A 22,775-nucleotide genomic window follows, 5' to 3' on the forward strand; every position below is an offset into this window, starting at 1 on the left:
ACTTTTTTGATTTTAGCAAATGGCTGCAATGAAACAAAGAGTGAAAACTTTAAAGGGGTCTGAATACTTTCCGTACCCACTGTATATAACTGTGGTTATGGAAAAATCGGTAAATCCCGACATTCCTATTTGCAACTTCAATGGCTTATAAAATGCGGCCTCGTGTGCTCTGATGAATTTGGCATGCAGTTAACACCAGTCATAATTATGTTTTAATAAAAACTCGCAGTCTGGGATTATGCCAATGTGAAGAGTGATTTATGTGGATTTCAAAAAGTGACTGATACATTTTTGGAAAAGTAACAGATTAATATTTAAAGAAAGTGTTACATTAGAGAATGGACTTTGTGATGTTCGTGTTAGTACTAGCTCAACCCGAGGGGACATACTGGTATGTCTTGTTTACTGTGAAACAGAAACTGCCTTTGGATTATGTGCAGCATAAACAGTATGAAGCTTAATATCACAGGTAACGACGAAGAATAAAAAATAACACCCACATCAACGTGGAACAGGGAAACATACTTGGAATAATAGTCTTCTACTTAAGCACAATTAAAGAGTGGCTGTCCTTCAGTGTACCGAGTACGTAACAGGCACATATCCCCCAGCCAATGAGAAATTCCACAGGAGTGATGCAAGAGCAAATGAGTGATGTCAGAGCTAAAAATAGAATGACAACACGGGAGCTATTGTTAGCTCTCAGGTACGTTTTATTATCAACAGAACGGTTCCTTTGAGGAAGGAATGAAAAAAGGAAGTGGTGCCAATAAACCTATAAGGCCCACAGAGTACAACAGGTAATAGGATGTTTGCAGAGCTTTTGTAGGTTTAGTGACTCTGCCTGAGGAGCCTTCTGGAGAAAGGAGGCTTCAACCTGTTGAACTTCCTCTGTACCTAACGTCACGGTTTGTTCTCTATTATAGAGCAGGTGTTTAAAAACACACAGAGGGACATTTAACACCAACCATCTTGCATGACCACGTTTTTAAAGTTTTTATAGTCTTAAAATAAATGTAATTACACATGTGGTAAGGCAACATCTTTTGACTAAACCGATTCTTATTCACTATTGGTAGCTAAACTGATACTTTACATTTATGGTTAACTCTTTAAATCAACAAGACCAGTTTTTGATGAATTCATTATTCTGGCAAGGCACAGGTGTTGCACAAATATAATTAGTATGCATATCAATTATTACTGCTAAGTAACAATAAGAGAATACAGAACTTCTCCATACTATTAAACCAAATATTAGGTAATGTTCTAATACTGTGTTGCAGTAAAGTAACTTCTCCACAAAAATAACGCTCAATATGTATTTCTACATTTTCCAAGTACTAAGTGCAGATAGGTCCAACCATGTAGATAGATCTCAGAGAACTCAGCATTCCCCCACAAATGAGTTGTTCAACCTGGAAGGAGTTCTACATCGCCTCTAGCAGGTAATATTGCCCAAGTTCTGTACGTAACTCATCAGTGAACAATAGCTAAAGACGGGTGTTGGCTTGGAGTTGTTGACAAAAGAAGTTCCACAATTTCATAACCAGAAACCAAGAATGGGTGATAAGATTAGTCAGTTCTAAATCACAAGGCGGGAAGGTTCCTGCGTTTTCCATTGACTTACAGAGGACTTGAAAGAATGCAGACCGAGTTGTAGTATTGTTTCGGCACATTGAGAGGAATACCTTTTAGCAAGTGGATTTTCTAATTACCAACTTTCATGTCTTTTGTGACAGGGAAAAGCAAACACTAAACATAAAACCAAGTCTCTAAAGAGGGCCCAGTAAACAAGATAATGTTGGTGCATGATCTGCATTTCGTGGAACCTGGTTTTGGAACCGTGGCAGTCACACAATAAAAAAAAATGACTTTGTCATCGGTTTGGGTTACAGTATGTGAAGATATCCAACTTCAGAACGTCAACAACACTGTGGCTATCCATTTCATATTCCTGGAAGATTTTAGACCATTGCTGACAATGTTGCAAATAAATGTGCGCAGCTGATTTATGTTAATACTGGAATTTTTCATGTTAGCATCATTGAGACAAGGATCGTTGACTCGCCAGGTGAAGCCCACTAGACTCCTGTACAACAGAAGGTCTTTTACATCGTGTCATTGGGGTCAGCTGTTTCATCATATAGTCGGCTCAATGCAGATGCAATAAACAGAATAGCTGACTACAAAGCAATACAATATGAAGACAGACACCCGTTCTTTAGAAAAACGTGCAGAAATAAAAAACTGATACTCTAACAGCAAACATTTACAACTTTCTTCTTCTAAAATAACTCACCGAACTTTACAACGCTTCATTAAAACCCAGGATATGAGATAGATAGATAGATATGCACTGGTATCGTAATGTATATACAAGCACTGGTATCGTAATGTTCCCAAATATTGTAAATGAAGAGAACTCTGTTGTGAAGTTTGCAGATGACACTACGGTCATCGGCCGGACTCCATAAAGAGAGGAAGACAACAAGCTCACAGAGTGGAGCTCAGAGAACAACCTGCTGCTCAACGTCACAGGAGAGGAGGCTCTAAAGTAGATGATTAGAACTGCTCAGAACATCATTGGTACCATCTACTGAGCATCAGTGATGTTGGTGACAGGAGGAGCTGTGAAGAGCTAAAGGGATATTAAAAGACAAAACCCACCCCTCAACCACCTGTTCACCCTGCTGCCGTCTGGAAAGAGATACACAAGCTGTCGTACCAGCAGACTTCAGAACAGTTTCTTTCCTCAGGCTCCGAGACTCCTAAATTCATCCTCCACCCTCCACATACAATAGTTTTTGTTGTTTGTTTTCTTTCCTATGTAGCACATTGGGCCTACAATCTAAATCTAGTTGTGCAACCCTGTCGAACAAAGACAAATAACCTTGTAACATGTAACATGCAACACTACTCGTCCAGACAACCTTTGTAGTACTGATTGCTTAAACATCCAAAGGACACGATCACTAATGGTTTCACACATTCCCTTCTTCTATTCTTCAACCTCTCACTACCACTCATCATTGAATCTCTGTAGCAGATCTCAGATGGCTACACACAATCTAGGTCAACAAAGTTAACAACTTCTTCAAAATATCCAGAAGTCGTGTGCAGACTTCCTTTCTAACCTAAAATAGAATGACTGCCTCGCAGTTATATGCCCCTGCCAACCGGTCACGTCTACATCCATGTATGCCATCATTGTATTCGTTCTAACAGACATTTGTGTGAAAATCTCATAATTATCATCTTCATTCTTGAGTAGTGGCCAAAAATGTGTTTTGTGAGGTAACAGTGACCTCGACCATTGACCACCAAATTTGAATCAGTTCATCCTTGAGTCCGGGTGGACGTTTGTGTCAAATGTGAAGACAACGTTCTGCTGGCTCTCCTGAGCCATCGTGCTCATGAGATTGGACTGAACAGGACCCACCAGACACCTTAACGCTGCCATCCCTGATGAGTGATAAACAGCGATTTGTGATATAGGCTCTTTGTAGTTGCTGCCTTTTGTATTTCTGTTCTGTCTTTGAAAGTGAGTTGTATATGTTTGTTTGTAGATGTTTGAAAGGAAAAAATACATCATTTATACAATGAACAAACGTTTTCATTGTGACGGACAAATGAAACAAAACCATACATAGTAGTGATCAGACTTTGACCAATAACCAGGCTGATATTTCAGCATTGGTTTGACAAAAAGATTGTTCCAACTGTAAAATGTTAGTACTTAATAGCTTATGTATCTTGTTCACAATCCTTAAAATAAAAGGGCTTTAAGGGATCCGAATCCCATTGGCCATCACTGACATATTAAGTAACCAACACTGATCCCAGTATCGACTGGGCTATGATAGTGATGCATGCCTGTCTGTGTCCATTACACCCAATAATCACAAAGACAGAACTGTGACAAATAAAACTATAGGACATAAGGACTGGGTTTTACTGTCCTCACTCCTTCCTGGTGTATCAGGACATGACAGCAAATGTTTTTGTAAAATAAAACAATCAATCTAAAGCCAACTGAAAATTCACTCACTTTGGTGGCAGGCTGAGGGGAGAGTGTGGTTTCAGCTTGTCCTCGTCTTTTTTCTCCCTGGCTTCTCGAGGGGGACGCATCCTTGGCCTCTCCTTCTCGTCCCGCTTCATCCGGTCCCTCTCCCACTCCTCTTTCCGCCTCATCCTCTCCTTCTCGCGCTCGCGCTCTCTCTCCCTCTCCCTCTGCCGGCGCTCCCTCTCCCGGTGATCTCTCTCCCTCTCTCGGTCCCGGGGCCGCTCCCGAGGGTCCCGCTCCCGTTCACGCTCCTGTCCAGAGGGATATGTTCAGTTTTGTTCATGGTAATTATTTTGTTCCTATTCAATTCGTATGACTCACAAATATATAGTTTCATTTCTAATTAGAAACAAAACAAAAAAAACCTGGAAATTGTAGATTTCAGCATCACTCCAACAGGAGTAAATAGTGAATTCATTTTGGGACTATTTCTGTCTGTATAACTGTCCTCGTGTCTTTGTGCTAGCCACTATACCATTCATTTGTTGTTCCCTGTTTGGACCTCATGCTTTGGCATTTTTGCTTTACTTTGTGCTGTTGAAGGACCCACTTTGGCGATGAAAACCTTAACGTTAGAGAGAACACTGAGCAGACTGTGGAGGATACTCACAGGGTAGTGGTAAGGAAGCGGAGCTTCTGTGTACTGCACTCTGAAGTTTTCATACTGGCCACCTCGCCAGAGGGCATCCATTTCATAGTCATAGTATGGATCAGCATATTGGTCACTGTGGAGGGAAACACGTTTGAATTGTTGTTACGATACCTCATACAAGTTACTTACATGTGTATTCAGCACAGGGGGCATGTTTTTTTTTGCCCGCCAGTTTCGTAATACTTCTCAACGGGTGGGCTGGCTCAAGATCGGTGCGCAGTGACCGGCTCTAGTTTGGCGTGCAGCCCCGGACGGGTCAGCTCGACACCACCCTCACGTGGACTTCGCCGCTTTTTTTTTTACCGTAGGCCTATATTATTTAAATGTCTTCATCACTTAAATGTTGCAACTGCAACAAAGTAGCCTAACTAGCAACTAATATTGTCAAATAAACGTAGCGAAGTTAAAAGTATATACAATGTTTCCCTGTGAGATACAGTGGACTACAGGTATAAAGTTACATAACATTAAGTGGGTAGGTTTAACGCTTGTTAAAATAAAAAGACTGTCAAAATGTAATAATTGTCAACAATCTGTCAATTATAGGTCCTTGTCCAGAGGGGACAGGGTACGCTGATAAGGGACCTCTGGTCTACACTATGGCCTTGTTAGGAGTTGTATGAAGGCGGTCTACTTACCCATAAACAGGATCTCTGAAGTCCATTTCACTGAAACAAGTAAACAGATTAGTATCAATAATGAAATATCAATCATATCTGGTACATTCACTACACACTAATTGTGAGTATGCGTTTTGCTGCAACATTAGAAAGTAAAATCTGTTCTTAAGGGTAGGAAAGAAAGGTCCCTTACCATAAATACGTACTTAAATGGAGATTTCATTAAAGAACAGCAGTATTTACAGATAGACTGGGCTGATGTGACTAGGTTGGGGAGGATAACCCAATATAAAAACACAACTAATGACAAAGGCAGAGTTGATCAAAAAATAAATAATACAAATCTTTCAGGGAGCATCAGAGATTATTCCTGTGAGAGCTGCAGCTTCAATGATTCTGTAGTGTGTGTCATCTCACCAAGCTTTACTAAAATCATGCAAGTCTGACAGGATTGGATGTAAATCAACTAAAGGTAACAGAGGAAAAAGCTTTGCAATAAACAAACAATGTGGCATTACTCTCTGATGATGCGGTAGCTGCGTTCTCTGAGGAAGTCATTCTCTTTGTCAAACTCTCTGTCGTCCTCTCCGATGGTCACATTAAAACGCTTCTCCTCAAAGTCCGGCTCCTGCTCCTTACGGATGGTGGCCTTCTTCAGCACCTATGAATGACGGTAAACGGGAAGTTTAGCAAGTCTGCAAGTTCTATATTGATGTGAAGATAGGCAACATGTCTGTGGCTGCTGTTCTCGTTAATGGATCGGTTGCTCTACATGTTGTGTAATGCTGGTCCCATTTTCTACATGAAAACCTTCTGTGACAAGGTAAAGATTACAAAATAGGCTTCAGGGAATATCTTAGCTTTCCAATCAGGTGGCAGTAAAGGATAGTAGTGCAATAAAACAGATAAACCTTGCATTACAACTGTGTCTGGAGTGTCAATAAACACACAGGTTTACATTCAGTTAGTTTACACACTCACAGCAGCATGACAGCTGATCAATTTGGCACAAGCTCATTTTGGTTTGCGTGAGAGGCAGTGGAAGCGTTTACCTCTTTGGCATGCCTTAGACCTCGCTCCCAGGCACTCTCTACAGGAGGCTCCACTGGAGGAGGTGGTGGAGGGAGCTCCTCCACTGCAGGTCCAGCCTAAAACAACAACAAATGAATTCACTAGATTCCCTATATTACACACATGCTCACAGAGAGATGCAGAGGTGCAGTGATACCATCAGCAGAATTGCAGACTGAGTAGATTCAGCTCCTGAGCATTTGTTTTGTTTTTTATCTGGACTCATGTAGCGTAACACTGCGACAGTATTATACACCTACCCAGGGATTATTGGGTATGAGTGGGTGAGGTCCTCCAGGAGGTGCTCCGTTAGGGGAGAAGGGGTCCGGCTTACTGATGAGGGAATAGTTCCCTTTGTCATTGACTCCGGGGTGGATGAACCTACAGTTCATACCCCAAGTGCAATTTCCTGCAGAAGACAAAATGTTACAGTAAAGTTTAAAAATGATTTGCAGGCAGTTGATGACGTAGTTACCCAGAGAGAATAACACAAATGTATTATTTGTGTTACTTTCTTGGGTTAACACACAAAATGAGAGGAAGACATTTTCAGTACTGCTAATACTAAATGATATCAACATACCATCTTGTAAAAGTCTTGGCACTAATTACCAAAAATATATTGGACCAATACAGAACACTAACTGTACATCTGTGTCATGTACACAGCTGCTATGTATAGGTAGGCACTGATGCGACATGTCTTTGGAAAGCTAAGATTCTTGTGATTTGATTGATGTAAACCATTTCAAGATACAATCACAACAGCAGGTTCACTCAACGCCTCCAACAGACCACCAACCAACCAACAAACACTAAATCGAGGCAACTCACCGATCAAGCCTCATAGTAATCCACCCATCGATGATATTCAGACAAAAACGCTCTTGTTACATTAACAAAGGTCCAGACGATCCAATCCAGTAAAATATTTAGTCCAAAACACATTATTACGTCCATCAATACCCACGGACTGCTGTTGCATCATTTCAAATTAGCCGGCAGATATGCACATTAGCTTTTCTCCCTTAATAAATGAAATCATTTAAAAACTGCATTTTGTATTTACTCGGGTTATCTTTGTCAAATATTAACATGCGTTTGATGATCTGAAACATTTAAATGTGACAAATATGCTAAAAAAAAAAAATCAGGAAGGGGGCAAACACTTTTTCACAGCACTGCACATACACATATATAAAGTGGGGTAAAAAAGTATTTAGTCAGCCACCAATTGTGCAAGTTCTCCCACTTAAAAAGATGAGAGAGGCCTGTAATTTTCATCATAGGTATACCTCAACTATGAGAAAAAAATGAGAAAAAAAAAATAAAAAATCCAGAAAATCACATTGTCTGATTTTTAAAGAATTTATTTGCAAATTATGGTGGAAAATAAGTATTTGGTCAATAACAAAAGTTCATCTCAATACTTTGTTATATACCCTTTGTTGGCAATGACAGAGGTCAAACGTTTTCTGTAAGTCTTCACAAGCTTTTCACACACTGTTGCTGGTATTTTGGCCCATTCCTCCATGCAGATCTCCTATAGAGCAGTGATGTTTTGGGGCTGTCGCTGGGCAACACGGACTTTCAACTCCCTCCACAGATTTTCTATGGGGTTGAGATCTGGAGACTGGCTAGGCCACTCCAGGACCTTGAAATGCTTCTTACGAAGCCACTCCTTCGATGCCCGGGCGGTGTGTTTGGGATCGTTGTCATGCTGAAAGACCCAGCCACGTTTCATCTTCAATGCCCTTGCTGATGGAAGGAGGTTTCCACTCAAAATCTCACGATACATGGCCCCATTCATTCGCTCCTTTACACGGATCAGTCGTCCTGGTCCCCTTGCAGAAAAACAGCCCCAAAGCATGATGTTTCCACCCCCATGCTTCACAGTAGGTATGGTTTTCTTTGGATGCAACTCGGCATTCTTTCTCCTCCAAACACGACGAGTTCAGTTTTTACCAAAAAGTTCTATTTTGGTTTCATCTGACCATATGACATTCTCCCAATCCTCTTCTGGATCATCCAAATGCTCTCTAGCAAACTTCAGACGGGCCTGGACATGTACTGGCTTAAGCAGGGGGACACGTCTGGCACTGCAGGATTTGAGTCCCTGGCGGCGTAGTGTGTTACTGATGGTAGCCTTTGTTACTTTGGTCCCAGCTCTCTGCAGGTCATTCACTAGGTCCCCCCCCCGTGTGGTTCTGGGATTTTTGTTCACCGTTCTTGTGATCATTTTGACCCCACGGGGTGAGATCTTGCGTGGAGCCCCAGATGGAGGGAGACTATCAGTGGTCTTGTATGTCTTCCATTTTCTAATAATTGCTCCCACAGTTGATTTCTTCACACCAAGCTGCTTACCTATTGCAGATTCAGTCTTCCCAGCCTGGTGCAGGTCTACAATTTTGTTTGTGGTGTCCTTTGACAGCTCTTTGGTCTTGGCCATAGTGGAGTTTGGAGTGTGACTGTTTGAGGTTGTGGACAGGTGTCTTTTATACTGATAACGAGTTCAAACAGTTGCCATTAATACAGGTAACGAGTGGAGGACAGAGGAGCCTCTTAAAGAAGAAGTTACAGGTCTGTGAGAGCCAGAAATCTTGCTTGTTTGTAGGTGACCAAATACTTATTTTACCGAGGAATTTACCAATTAATTCATTAAAAATCCTACAATGTGATTTCCTGGATTCTTTCCCCCCATTCTGTCTCTCATAGTTGAAGTGTACCTATGATGAAAATTACAGGCATCTCTCATATTTTTAACTGGGAGAACTTGCACAATTGGTGGCTGACTAAATACTTTTTTGCCCACCGTGTATATACACACACATACATACATACATATATACATACACAGTATATACACACACACATGCAAGATATTTTACTGTTGAAATATAAACTAATCAGTGCACTCTGGTGGACAATCTTTGTAATGGCTGCACTAATTATGTGCAAGTTGTTGTTACGCACCGGGTTACATAAACAAATACAATGATACATTTGTCATAAGCTAAAAGAGGCAGATAATATCCGCCTTGCTGGGGCGAGAGTTGCTCTTCACCACCTACCTTTGATGAAGAACCTGCAGATGGGACGTGGTCGGATCTTTCTGTCTGAGGGATCTTTGACCTCCCCCTCCTCCAGGTCATCGTCCTGCCCACACATTCAAAAGGGAAATCATGACATCTTAGAGCACCTTATTGTACCCTACCAAGATATCACGCTAAAAAATAAGGTATTAGGAGAGTGTCTTTTTTTAAATGTCATGTCAAAAAGAAAGTTGAAACAACAATCTGTTGCAGGGTTGCAATGCATTTAGCACTATTCATTATAGCTGACATCAAACGGATGAGCAAGGACACTTTCAGAAATGAAAGGATGAAACCGCCTGTACCTTTGAAGCAGGAACCATAACCAGTATGTGACACTGCGCTGTCACACAACAGCACAGGTGAAATAAAGATGGAAGCACAAAGCTAATTCTTAGCTCTACTCGGTCTACTAGTCAACATCGGAGAAGAGCAGAATCTGATCCGAGTGTGCAATCCCAATCGTGCAGGCGGTCGTTTCCAAGTACGGTTTTGGTAGATTCATTTGAGATTGCAAAAAAGGTTACTTGCCAATGTGTTTTACTAGCAAGCTGTCACAAGACAATCTTACATCCAGATGTTAGAGTCTCGTCTTTATCAGAGTTAAAGAAAAAGCTCCCTTTTTTGAAAATACTGTTCAACTGTAAAGAGCGACAATACCAATATTTAGGAAAACATGTGACTCACATATTTCTTTACTATATGTCTCATTGCTTAGCCGGGGCTCGAGCCTGACCTCGGAAACGGGAGGCTCCGTGAGCTAAGACACAACGGCAGCAGAGTGTTTTACTCTGACACAACCAGCCAGGGGCTGTATATCTGACTGAGATCTGCTTCTCATGCTGACGGACTGACTGTGGGAGAGGTGATGGGCTACTGACACTTACAAAGAGGAGGCGGCTCTCTCTCGCTCTCTCTCTCCATCTGTGTGTGCAAGAATGCATTATGTGTGGGAGAGACTGATATTAGTTGACCTACAGTGAGCCACTGGCCTGTACCTTTTGGTGACATAATTTTGGTGGTCATTTGTCAATATAATTCAAAGTATTGGATGTACTGTGAATGAAGTATTGGCCAAAATATAATTGTTTTGTAAGCTTTGCTTAGAAAGAGAAATCTAACGTTGACTGGTATTTTGCCAACCTGGACAACAGAATTCAGACTCACCTGCAACAGTGTGCCGATCACTTCAACTTAAGAGTGAAATACAACGTAGGCTGCAGTGCTGCAACTTTGGACCGGTTTCTAATACGTCTATTGTCAAGCTATAACTGCTATCTATACATTTAAAAGCCAATAGTTTTAAAATGTTGTACTAAACAAAACAAAAAATAGAATTACACACAAGAGAACAGTGACCGATACTTCTGAATATGACACTGATCAACATATAATCCAAACTATGATCACTTACATCAATCTCTCCTTCATCAATCTCTCCATCATCCTCATCCTTCTTCTTGTCTCTGAAGGAATCTCTGCGCATCCTCTCAGGCCCTTTGGAGTCACCCGACCTGTCCTTAGGAGATGGGGGAAGGATTGGTTTCTTCTCCTTCTTCTTATTGATTTTGTCCTGAGTCTCTTCCTCTTCTTCTCCCTCCACTTTCGTGTCTTCCTCGTCTTCCTCTTCCTCGTGTGTAGGGATGCTGGGCTCCTCTGGGACCTCCTCATCGTAATCAAGTTCATGCTCGTCCAGCTCCCGGGAAACAGACCCCGGGTCATCCTTCATCTGCCTCACCACGACAGCTCTCCTCCTTTCCTCTTGCTCGGCTCTCATCCCTTCGTCCTCCTCAGTCTTGCTTTTGTCTTCCTCCTCATCATCATCCCCCTCAGCTGTCTCAGGATCTGCAGAGTCGTTCTTTCTGTAGTCCCCGTATCCTTCCTCCCCATCTTCTCCATCCTCTTCAGGAATGAAGCTATTGCCCTGTTCTGAGTCTGGAGACTGTGGGGTGTCAATGACTCCATCCTCTTGATCCTCTCCTTCCTTCTCATCCAACTGTTCCTTCTGCAGACCATCTTCATCCCCCTCCATCAGCACAATGGTCCCATCCTCCTTTCCCATCCCTTGTGTTTCTGCTACAGGCTCCTCGTCCTCTGCATCAGAGACAAAGTCAGGGACCACCTCATCATCTTCTTCCCTCTCCTCCTCTAATTCCGAATTTCTTCCTTGGCTCTCCAACACCTCCTCCTCCTCGACAAGCCCCCCATTCTCCTCTTCATGGACTATCTCACTGTCAGAGATGAGCCCGTCCTCCTCTTCATCAGGAGAATCCAGCAGCTCACTGTCAGAAAGGCCCTTCTCCTCCTCCTCAGGAGACTGAGGGGACTGGGTAGGGCTTTCAGGCGTATCCATCAGGGAATATTCTGGTGTAAACACAACAACAGCAGTCTGTAAAAAAAAAAAACAGTCAACATGTAATATCCTAACTGCACCCACACTTTTGATAGTAAACTTTTCTATGTATGAAAATACATAATTCCATATCATATAATAAATAATAGAATAGGATTTCAGATCACTAACTAACCAATAAAGTTATCAACACACAAATCATGTACCCAAAGAAAATCTGAGTATCCATAATTATTTTCTAACAGCAAAATACCACAACCAACGGTTTTGTTGATGGAACAATACTGACAGAATTAACAGACCGTATAATACGAGTATTTACAGAGGTTTGGCATATGCAAGACTCTATATAATAAAGCAGACTAAAGTATTGGACTAAATAACACAGCAGTGTACGACAGCAAACTAACCGTTTGTATTTGTGTGCTTTGGAATTTGCCTGAGCAAATAAAACTAGCCAGCTTGCTAACAAACTGGTTAACGTCATATCAATTGAGAGGACAATAACTTTAATTTTAAAAACCTTTCATCTGACAGTAAGCCATAATAATATAGGTAAAATCGACAACAGAAGTTTCTTAATGAAAGTTAGATTCCAGTGCTGCCAATTTAACAGCAAAGGAACATCTTAGCAATAGCATGCTAGCTAACAACTAGCGTTAACGTTATCTGCAAATGGTAGGAGCTAAAAACCTCATAAAACGTTACTGCAAAAGTCTCGTAAGGGTTTCACGGTTCCATAAGAAAGTTCACGTTACCTACTAACGTGCACGTACTGACACTACATGTCCATGTTTGTAAATACATAAGTTCAGCTGCGCCGTACAATGACTGGTATTACACTTCTAATAACTGGGTCGCAACAAGGCCCATAACTTCAACGTCAACGCGGAGAGCTTGCTAACCACCGAGCACACTGCCCACACCGAGCAGCACGTCGTCCTAGAAGAATATAAACAGCTAAACCGGTCATCCTTGGTGCAAAACGAACCGGACACCGCCACTTGAACAATGAGCGGTCATTGCAGCCCGCTCGTCTGTCTTTCAATAAAGAATGCATCCATCCTGTAGCTAACTATAAGCTAAACGCGCAGCTACACTCTGCTAGCTAGCTGCTAACAACCACACATTTATTCATTCACCTTGCCGACCCGGAGCTCTTCAAAGACAGCGCTGCTGCGGTAAGAACTGCCCTCTCCTGCTGATATTGTTTTTTTTACAGCGTACAATAAATATTTTATGGGTTAATTTAACAGCTATGGTGGAGAAAATATTACAGTCCTCACGCCACAGCGAGAGCGGCCATTACCCCGACGTCATCAACATACGACAACCCATTAGAAAAAAACCGGAAATGAATAAGGACCGATCTGAGCTCATTGTGGGTCAGATTGTTGACCCTAGTAATGTCACACTAACGCTTCTGATCCCATTGCAGCAGCGAATGCTGCGAGTAAGCAAGCGATTTTTTCAGGTTAATCTTTCCAGCTCAGAAATATCCCTCACTTATTGCAAACATTGGCTACCCCTGCAGAGGGAAAGTGTTGGGCCTCATCTGGTACAGTTTACAAAAGTTATGTACAGAACGGCCCAGACAACTGCCACGTGCTCTCTTCCAGTAGTAGGCTATGCTAAATTAGCTCACAGCAGAGATAACTTGGTACAGGAGAAATATGTAGTTTTTAGTACATGTGCTGTCCAGATTTTGTACCGTTTTTAGTATTTGGTAACGTCGTGAAAAAACACAACCTTTGTCTAAAAGACTGCCAAAATCCCAGTCTTCTAACACAGCGATAAGAAATGGAAGGAGATTAAATCTTATTTACTACAGTTACTACTTTGTAACTGTCCCATGCAGGTTATAATCCCTTTCTTCAACTGCTCATCAACATCTTGATGTATCACCAAAGCAGATAAGAACGTGTTCTTATCTGCTTTGATGATACATCAAGATTACCTCTAAAATTTGACTGACAATTTTCTGACATGAATGTTTTTTAGTGTCTAACAGTACAGCATCATTTTGTCTTTAGTCCATGTTTCTATTTTAACATAGTTATCCCTCATTTTATTTTGCTTTGTGTGTGTTAAATTTGAGAGCCTCTGTGTTGTCTTGTTAGTGCTTGACAATGTAGTATAAGAGTCTCCTTAATGACTTACATTAATATTCTCACTTCTTTCATTGTTTGTGCACACATTGTAAAGGGTTAATATTGTATAACTTGTAAATGTAATCTAATATTCTGTTTTTAGGTTTACTTTGTAACATCTGACTCTTGGGACTACAGATGAAAAATATAACTCTGGCGCATTTACAGCAATGTTTTTATTTATGTGCACTGTCCCTTATCAAATAAACAAATAAATAAAAAATAAAATACAATTTGTATAAATGTTTGAGAACATGTTACATTTGATACTATATCAAACTCTCAAGATAACATGATGACGTGGGCCTCTACATTAGATAATATGAATATCACTGTATTCACATTATTTGTTAGATGACATTAGGGAATGTAAAAGAACTGCAACAATAAATATTTGTATTTTATTGTTATTGTTTTAGGAATTACAATACAATAAAGTATGATGTATCACATCAGGGCTCTATCAGAATAAACTGAATAGCATCATTCATAGATCTCAGGACTTTATGACTTAGTGAGTAACCGTCAGTGGAAACAAAGCAAAGAAATGATGGTACGTTATTTTATTAATTCAGCATGGTACACAACAGAGTGCACAGTGTTTTTCAGTATTTTGTAGAAAATGTATTGTTTGCTAACTACGCATCGAACACCTAAGTAACGGCGATGGAAGGCAGACCTGCAGCACCATGGCACACATTCCTGTCCCGGATGGTGTGGCCTAAGAGGCTCAACGTGTTTTCTGTTCTTCTGTGCAATAATAAATGTGTTTCCTATCATATGAGAAACCATGGCAACCAAATAACATATAAACAAAAACCAGCAACCATCATATTAAAGAAATGATTTGTAAAACCATGGAACCAAACAGTGAATAACATGTGATATGGGCCCTAGACATGCTGTTAGCTAAGAAAGGCCAAACATCTGACTGTTTTCCTCCTTTAGATGAGACTTTTAAAGTGACATTTCTGTGTCATACCTTTATTTACCATTACAGTCATTTAGCAGACGCTTTTATCCAAAGCGACTTACAATTCAGATTCTATCACATTTCTACACCGTAGGCACAACTACGGGAGACATTTTGGGGTTAAGTGTCTTGCTCAAGGACACATCGACATGCGACTAGCGGAGCCGGGGATCAAACCACCGATCTTCTGATTGAAGGACGGCCCTGCTCTCCACTTAGCCACAGCCCCCCTTGCTGTTAGATTCAGCTCGATATCGAAGAAATATCATCACACAAAACAGCCAGCGCTCTCTTTTAGTTTACTTGATAAAGGAATCAATTCAATTGACAATTGATTCTGAATGTTTATTATGGTAATATGATAGAATTGCTTACAAATTGTTTAAGTTGTTTGATTATTGTTTGTTATGAAACTCACTGATATGTTGTGACATTATACAGTTCAACAGAGATGGAGGTCCAGCGTCTGTGTTTCACCTCATCTCAGGAGACTTATGTTGATGTTAACATTCCCTCGCTTGCTACAACATAGAGTTGCTTACAATTTGAAAAAACAGCTAATGCCTTTACCTTATAGATTAATGATGTGCATATGTAAACCATTTTGAGTATTATGTGTTCATGTTTCGATATGCCCCTGAGTGACGACAGGCTACAACGAAATCTGTGGTTTCAACAGCTTAATTATTCTGTCTGCGTGTCACTATATTTCTCTAGTCTCGCCCTACCAATGTTAACCAAAGTAACCAGTGAGATATCCAGATGATGGTACATGTCAATCCTTTTCAGGTAAACCTGTCTGCCTGTTAGACTGTCCTTCAGTGCGAGCCATCAACAAATCAGTGTCACAACAACTCCTCCTGTATTCCCCGGAGCACTCTGTTCAAACAACTGCACAATTAGACACTTTTCCAGCTATGATACAGACTCATCCCTGACACACTTTAGCGATGATGACGAGGCGAGTGTGTAAAGGTTTTGTTTCCTCCACAGGCTCGGCGTTCTCACCACACAAACAGCCCGTCAACACTTTCCTGCGCTAGGGGTTAATGATGTCCTTGACTAAAAACGTTATGAAATGTTATTGACTTATGTTCTCAATTCGAGAGGTGAATATATACTATTGTAGTGATCTAATGTAATGATCAAGGGGAGGAATGTAATGGTCATTTTTTACTTGGTATATATTTCTACTCAGTATATGGTATTCATGCATAAGTCATTTTGCTCTGAACTTTGTTGAACTTCACCGTGTCTCTGTTGTGTAGAAGAAGAGTTCTCCCTCTCTGTTCACAAAGATAACTAACTGTGTTGTATGAGAATGTTCCAGCACCAAGGCCTTTGGGCCGCCTGTTGTGGTTGCTGGACGTTTGTTTTTCATTGTTGTTCCTATCAGTCTGAAATCAAAATGTCTGTAACGTTGGCCATCGGCCCCCACCTTCGCTCATTCTGTATAAAGAAAGCTTGTTCACTTTTGTCTTGGTTCTTCCTCACTGAGACTGTACACATTCTGTTGTGATGATTGAACCTTCTCTGCGCAGAGAGTAAATACTTAAAAGACAACCTGGTTTTCAGTGTTATTTATTTCAGCATTAATAGACTCATGCAAAGCGGGTATAGATCTGTTCTGAGAATTGCCACAACCAAACTGACACCAAACGTTGACGCACTGGTTAAAAAGGGTGAGCAACAACACTGTTCCCACTGAAATTAAATGCAAGTTACTTTTTAGGTCATGGCTTTTATTTGTAATTTATATTAGTTCACCCAAACACTCTCCATTCATCTGCTACTGGCCCAGCCGTCTGTCAAATTTTAAAACTCAATGTGGCCCCCGAGCCAAAAAGTTTGCCCACCCCTGCTCTAGCCACTAGATGGCAGCAGTTACCTTCCATCCAAGGATGACAGCATACAGAGGCTGGGCTCACGAGCAACCTAAAGACACTACCCGGGGCAGACGAAACTAGTGCATGATTTTCTAGATTTTTATTTAAAAGTGACAATATGTTATAATATAATAACAAATATTCTCCTTTAAATATGCTAACAATGCAAATGCAGTATCATATAAGGTGTCTAAAGAGTAACTACAGTTTGCAGAGTATTTCAAATGATTTTGTTAAAGTAGTATTTTCAAACGCATGATGTCATGCATCCATACATTACACAGTAAGACATAACACATATGAAATCAAGTAGTAAATCAAAAAGCGTTAAACGAACCAAAACACTGTATGTTTTATCTTCGAGATTCTTTGATGTAAGCACCATTCGCCTGGACTACAGCTTTGCACACTATTGGCATTATCTTAACCAGCTTCATGAACCTGGTATCATCTTCAATCAACACGTGTGTCTTGTCATAAGTACATTTGTGGAATTTCTTTGCTTCTTAATGCCTTTGAGACCATCAGTTATTGTGTGCCGAGGTAGTGTAGGTATACAGTGAGTAGCCCTATTTGACGACTGCAGTGATCCAGATTATGGCAAGAACTGTTCATCTAAAGACAGTCCATCATTACTTTAAGACAAGAAGTTCAGTTAATCTGGAAAATGTCAAGAACTTTCAATGTTTGTTTAAGTGCAGTCGCTAAAATAACATCAAACATTATGATGATTACAGTTAACAGCCCCAGAAATCACCAATTAGCCTCAGATCAGAGCCCACATAAATGCTTCACAGGGGTCAAGTTACAGACACAATTGCTGCAAAGAAACCGCAACTGAGGGACAACAAGAAGAGAATAATTTTGGCCAAGAAACACAAAGAATTGATATTAGACCAGTGGAACTCTGTACTTTGGCCTAATGAGTCATAATTCTATAATTTCTGGATCCAAACACCATGTCTTTGTAAGACACAGCAAAGATGAACGGATGGAGGCATGGAGGGGAGGTGTGATGGTGCTTTGCTGGAGTGCTGCATCAGATGACTTGGCCTCCACACGCAGCCAACCTGGAGCCAGTTGAAATGGATTTGGGATGCAAAGAGAAAGAAAGTGCTCCGCATATAAATGAACACCTTCAAGACTGATGGAGAAAACATTCCAGGTGACAATCTCATGAAGCTGGTTAAGAGTGTGCAAAGCTGTCATCAAGGCAAAGTGACATCATCAATGAATCTAATACAAGAAATAGTTTTCTGTCTTTACTACATAGTTCCACATTTGTTATGTAATAGTTTTGTTCTGTCTTCAGCGTTAATCTACAATGTAGAACATCTGAAAAAACAAAACAACATTAAATAAGATATCTCCAAAGCTTTGACTGATACTATAAACATACGCATGCTGCAGTCATCGAGACGTGAATGTGAGAGAAGTGAATCAAATGTGGCAAAAACAACAACCTCATTGTTACGTCACTGTCTACACTGACTGCAGAGAGCGTGAGAAATACTTTTTATGAGTGAAATCTTCTCTCATTCACATCTTACATTTATTCACTCATATTCATACTTATATAATATGTTGTATCTTTGGACAGCAGATGGAAACACAGGCAATCACAAGGAGAAAATGTGAACTGCAGGTGACCCAGTGTGTCATGCAAACAACAATAAGGTAACTGAAGAATTGTAAACTGCAGTCATCAGTATATCGATTTCAGTAATGTTGGTATGTTCAGTTATCAATGTTTTGATTTGAAGTTCAGTGATGTTTAGAACAGTTTGGGTTTTGCAGTAATCAGGTTTTCAATTAAGGCTGTATTATTATTATTATTATTATTATTATTAATATCTTGTTGTGTAAATGACAATAGTGAATGAAACTAATTCACATTGAGCTTGGACCTCTTGTATTCCTCTTGATGTCTCTGGATCCCATTGAAGAGTAAGCTGGTTGTGTTTGTAGGAGATGCTTCCCTTAAACACACGAATCCCTGACATGCACAGAGGCAGCGACTACCAGAAGCTTTGAGGGAGAATTGTCAAGCTGGAGGATAGACGACACGTGACTTCCTCTCACAAATTTAAAAAGTAAAACTATATCATGCTCCAGTTTTGACAGTTTGGTTTCCCTCTCAGTCGAGGTGCCACATATAGCATGGGGTATCAGATTGTTGTGTGGATCATTGATTGCAATATTTAACCTGATTTCTTTGTATTACTGGCCAATGATTTGGTTGAAAAGCTATTGTTATCTCATTTTTGATCTCCAAAAGCCACATATTTAGATCAGGGAAATCATCAGTTTTTTGGGAGGCGTGCACCGTACCCCTGAATACAGACCTGCGAGTGAACTGACTGAAAGGGAAGGAAATGAACTGATTATTTTATACAGTGTCTGGGGAAGAGGGACACCAAAGCTCTGCCCTCTTCTGTCAGGGCGGCCGAGCATCATTGTGAAGGACAGTGTTGCACTTCATTCCTCTCCTTCAGGGAACATAAGGCATATTATCAAAAGTATGCCTATTCAATCATAAAATATGATCCACAGTTGATCATCTTAAGCCGTGCCTCATATTCCTATAGTATCTCTGTGCTGACTGAGAACATATGTGGTAGGCTACATTTTAGCAACTAACAGTGAGCTTAAAATACAGCACTACTTAAAACACCACATTGGAACATAACTTCTAATACAATTCAAAAATATTGATCTATGTGTTAAATAATAATAAGGCCAGCTTGTATGGCACTACATTATGATTTTATTCAAAGGTTTTATTTAGTCAACAAAACATTACCAACTCCAATTGACTCCAATACTGCAATTATGTTCACAATACGTCCGAGGGTTAATACCTTCTGGATACACGTAACAAGAGCTTAATCAGACATAATGGATACAAGTGTTCCCTGCCTTGCAAACAATGATGCTTTCTCTCTTGCCAGATCGAGCTATAAATAATTGTGTTTTGTGGAATAACAGCATCAAAAGAAATGGTAGCAATAAGATGGAAATATCAGTATGATCTAAATATACATCATGACACAAGCTATGCCATGGTTATATTTTCCATTTACATTAAACCTCTTGCAGCTACAAAACATCTGTATTACAGGTATACAAACAAGACATTCTCACCACAAATGACCACACCACATTTTTTTCAAATACAGATGACATCTGTATGTAAACAAATGTTTATATACATAAATGTTTATATACAGCCGTATTTATGTGTATCGTTGCCATTGTGACACTTGTAGCATGCTTACTTCCATATAAATACATCGCTTATTTAGTTAAGGTGCGTTCACACCAAACGTGGCACAAATTATTACATACAAAGTCTATGCACAGACGCGATGAGACTGGAGTGACGCGAATTTGCGATGGCGCGGTGCGTTTGACGTGTTTGTTGCAGCGCAAGCGCCAAAACGCCCCAAACGCGTGAGTTGAAATTTTTCAACTTTGGCGAAAAAATGGCGTGCCGCTGCGGCGCGATAGCCTATCAGCGTTGAGTTGCTTCCCCTGTCATCACTGACGTCCTGCCGTTGTTGAATCAGGAAACAAATACTGTAGCCGTCTGTGTTCACCCAGAGCTCTACGATACCTCATATCAATAGAGACCGGACCAAACTATGTGTATAAATGTGTGTGTGTAAACCATATGGTACAAACAATGAATAGACGCTGCTGTGTTTACGTCTAGATGACGTTATTCTGAGTGTTGGTGGAGCTGCTACAATGTTAGCATAGCCTAGCACCGATCGATCCGAGCTCCATTGAGAAAACAAACATTTTAAAAGTTATTTGCTTGTCGTCTTGTGGAGAGAACTAACAAAACATGAATTCAGACTTTTTACAAATCGGCATCATTACGTAGTTATTTCGGAGTCCCTTTTTGTCGGTTTATTGCAGTTAAATCACAGCCAGATCAGTTTATTTGGGGTTCATACAGCTGTAGTAAACAGCGACGTGTGGCTTGCTAGACACAGTGAATACAGCTCAATAAAATCTACAGAGCTCCTCTGGACTATGTTATGAACCCAGACATGACGACGTTTAGTTTCCCGGGATATCTGGGACTAAGCAGAAATAGAGGTTATTTTTTCCATGGCTGATGGCGGATAGTTGAATGGCTTTCAGGGCTATAAGCCACGCCCCCTCTCAGGCGCGTCTAGTGCGATTCACGCGAATGAACACAAATGGTCCCTGGCAAGACCGGCGGCGTGAATCACGCGATTAACGCGGTGCGAATTTGGTGTGAACACGGCATTACAAAGCGCAGAGAGCCCAAGTAAATACTAAAAGTGTAACAACTTAATACTTCATCTCTTGTCACAGAAAAAAAGCACATAATCGCCTGATGATTGACAACTTTGTTTGGCTCAGTTTCTGTAACCAGTGTAGCATTAAAGCATGGTGGAATTAACAAGCTAGCTAGCCAACTATCGGATACTTTAGCTAACTTGCTAATTCCACCCTGCTTTAATGCTACACTGGCTTAGCAAAATGAGTCGACTCGCTTGCTGGTGACCATGCGGCAGCACTGGGTCTAACGGTCCCTTCACCTTGCTCCCCGCTGCTCTGGAGAAGGAAGCTACCTCGCTAACTAGCGAGTCATTTGTCTGCATTTGCTTTCTTTGCCGTGAGCTGACACTTTAAGGCCCCACTGACATTTGTTACCAACAACTAACAACAAATGCAATTTTCTTTTGTACAAGTCAAATGTCCACGGAAAACAGTTAAATGTCCATTCTACTCCACTTTCACATAGCCTTAAGTTGGCCTATGGTAAATGCTAAACCATCAGGGGAAAACTATGAATGATAATATGTATTTATAACACACATTATATATATTTTAGTCTTTTTTTGCTATGGCAGTGGCGGTGCATGTAAATGCTGCGGCCGGTAGCTCCCATGAATTTCGCTATATTTCTGTCTTTAATCCATTTCAATCCGGATTCAGATCTCATCACAGCACAGAAACTGATCAAAGTCACCAACAATCTCCTCCTCTCCTCTGATGAACACTCCCTCAACATCCTGATACTACTCGACCTCAGCGCAGCCTTCGACACCATCAACCACTCCATCCTCCTTTCACGTCTCGAGTCCTCCCTCCACATCACTGGCACAGCCCTCTCCTGGTTTAAATCATACCTCCGACCGTGAACAGTTCATCAGCATCAACAAATTCAAGTCTGACACAGCCCCAGTCTCTCATGGTGTCCCCCGAGGTTCTACCTGCTCCCCCTTGGCGACATCATACGCCACCATGGTCTCCACTTCCACTGCTATGCTGACGACACCCAGCTCTACATCTCCACCAAATCCATCACCCCCACCATCCACTCCACCATCACCAACTGCCTCACAGATATAAAAACCTGGATGCAAGCAAACTTCCTCAAACTCAACAGCAACAAATCTGAAGTCCTCATCATCGGCCCCAAATCATTAAACAATTCCCACCACAACTTCTCCCTCTGCATCGATGGCATCACTGTTCCTGCCTCCACACATGTCCGTAACCTCAGGATCATTTTCGATCAAATTCTCTCATATGAACGCCACGCCACGTCAATCACATCACAAAACCGCCTTCTTTCATCTCAAAAACATCGCCCGTCTCCGTCCCTCCCTCTCCTCCGCAGCCGCTGAAACACTCATCCACGCCTTCATCACCTCTCGACTGGACTACTGCAACAGCATCCTGTACGGCTGACCCACCAAAATCATCAATAAACTACAATACATTCAGAACTTAGCTGCCCGTCTGCTCTCCCACTCCCGCACCAGAGACCACATCACCCCAGTCCTTCAAAACCTCCACTGGCTCCCCATACAGCAAAGAATCCAGTTCAAGATCCTCCTCATCACTTACAAAGCCCTCCACAACCT

General features: G+C 41.1%; 1 protein-coding gene across 5 annotated transcripts in view; it reads right to left on the reverse strand.

The window, feature by feature from the left end:
* The window catches only part of zc3h18 (zinc finger CCCH-type containing 18), a 44,992-nt gene extending 31,820 nt beyond the window's left edge, over nt 1-13,172 (reverse strand). For all 5 annotated transcript variants that reach the window (XM_031868152.1, XM_031868155.1, XM_031868153.1 and 2 more), the window contains exons 1-9: nt 12,997-13,172; nt 10,916-11,890; nt 9,481-9,565; nt 6,670-6,818; nt 6,391-6,486; nt 5,857-5,999; nt 5,357-5,386; nt 4,677-4,791; nt 4,052-4,317 (exon numbers count right to left, since the gene is read on the reverse strand). In XM_031868152.1, the coding sequence (XP_031724012.1) occupies nt 4,052-4,317; nt 4,677-4,791; nt 5,357-5,386; nt 5,857-5,999; nt 6,391-6,486; nt 6,670-6,818; nt 9,481-9,565; nt 10,916-11,854 (1,823 nt within the window). In that variant the 5' untranslated portion in view covers nt 11,855-11,890; nt 12,997-13,172. The remainder of the gene's footprint in view (nt 1-4,051; nt 4,318-4,676; nt 4,792-5,356; nt 5,387-5,856; nt 6,000-6,390; nt 6,487-6,669; nt 6,819-9,480; nt 9,566-10,915; nt 11,891-12,996) is intronic.
* Nucleotides 13,173-22,775: the final 9,603 nt, after the last annotated feature.

Source organism: Anarrhichthys ocellatus, unplaced genomic scaffold, assembly GCF_004355925.1.
Source record: "Anarrhichthys ocellatus isolate YVR2014 unplaced genomic scaffold, GSC_Weel_1.0 scaffold41, whole genome shotgun sequence".
Lineage (NCBI taxonomy): Eukaryota > Metazoa > Chordata > Actinopteri > Perciformes > Anarhichadidae > Anarrhichthys > Anarrhichthys ocellatus.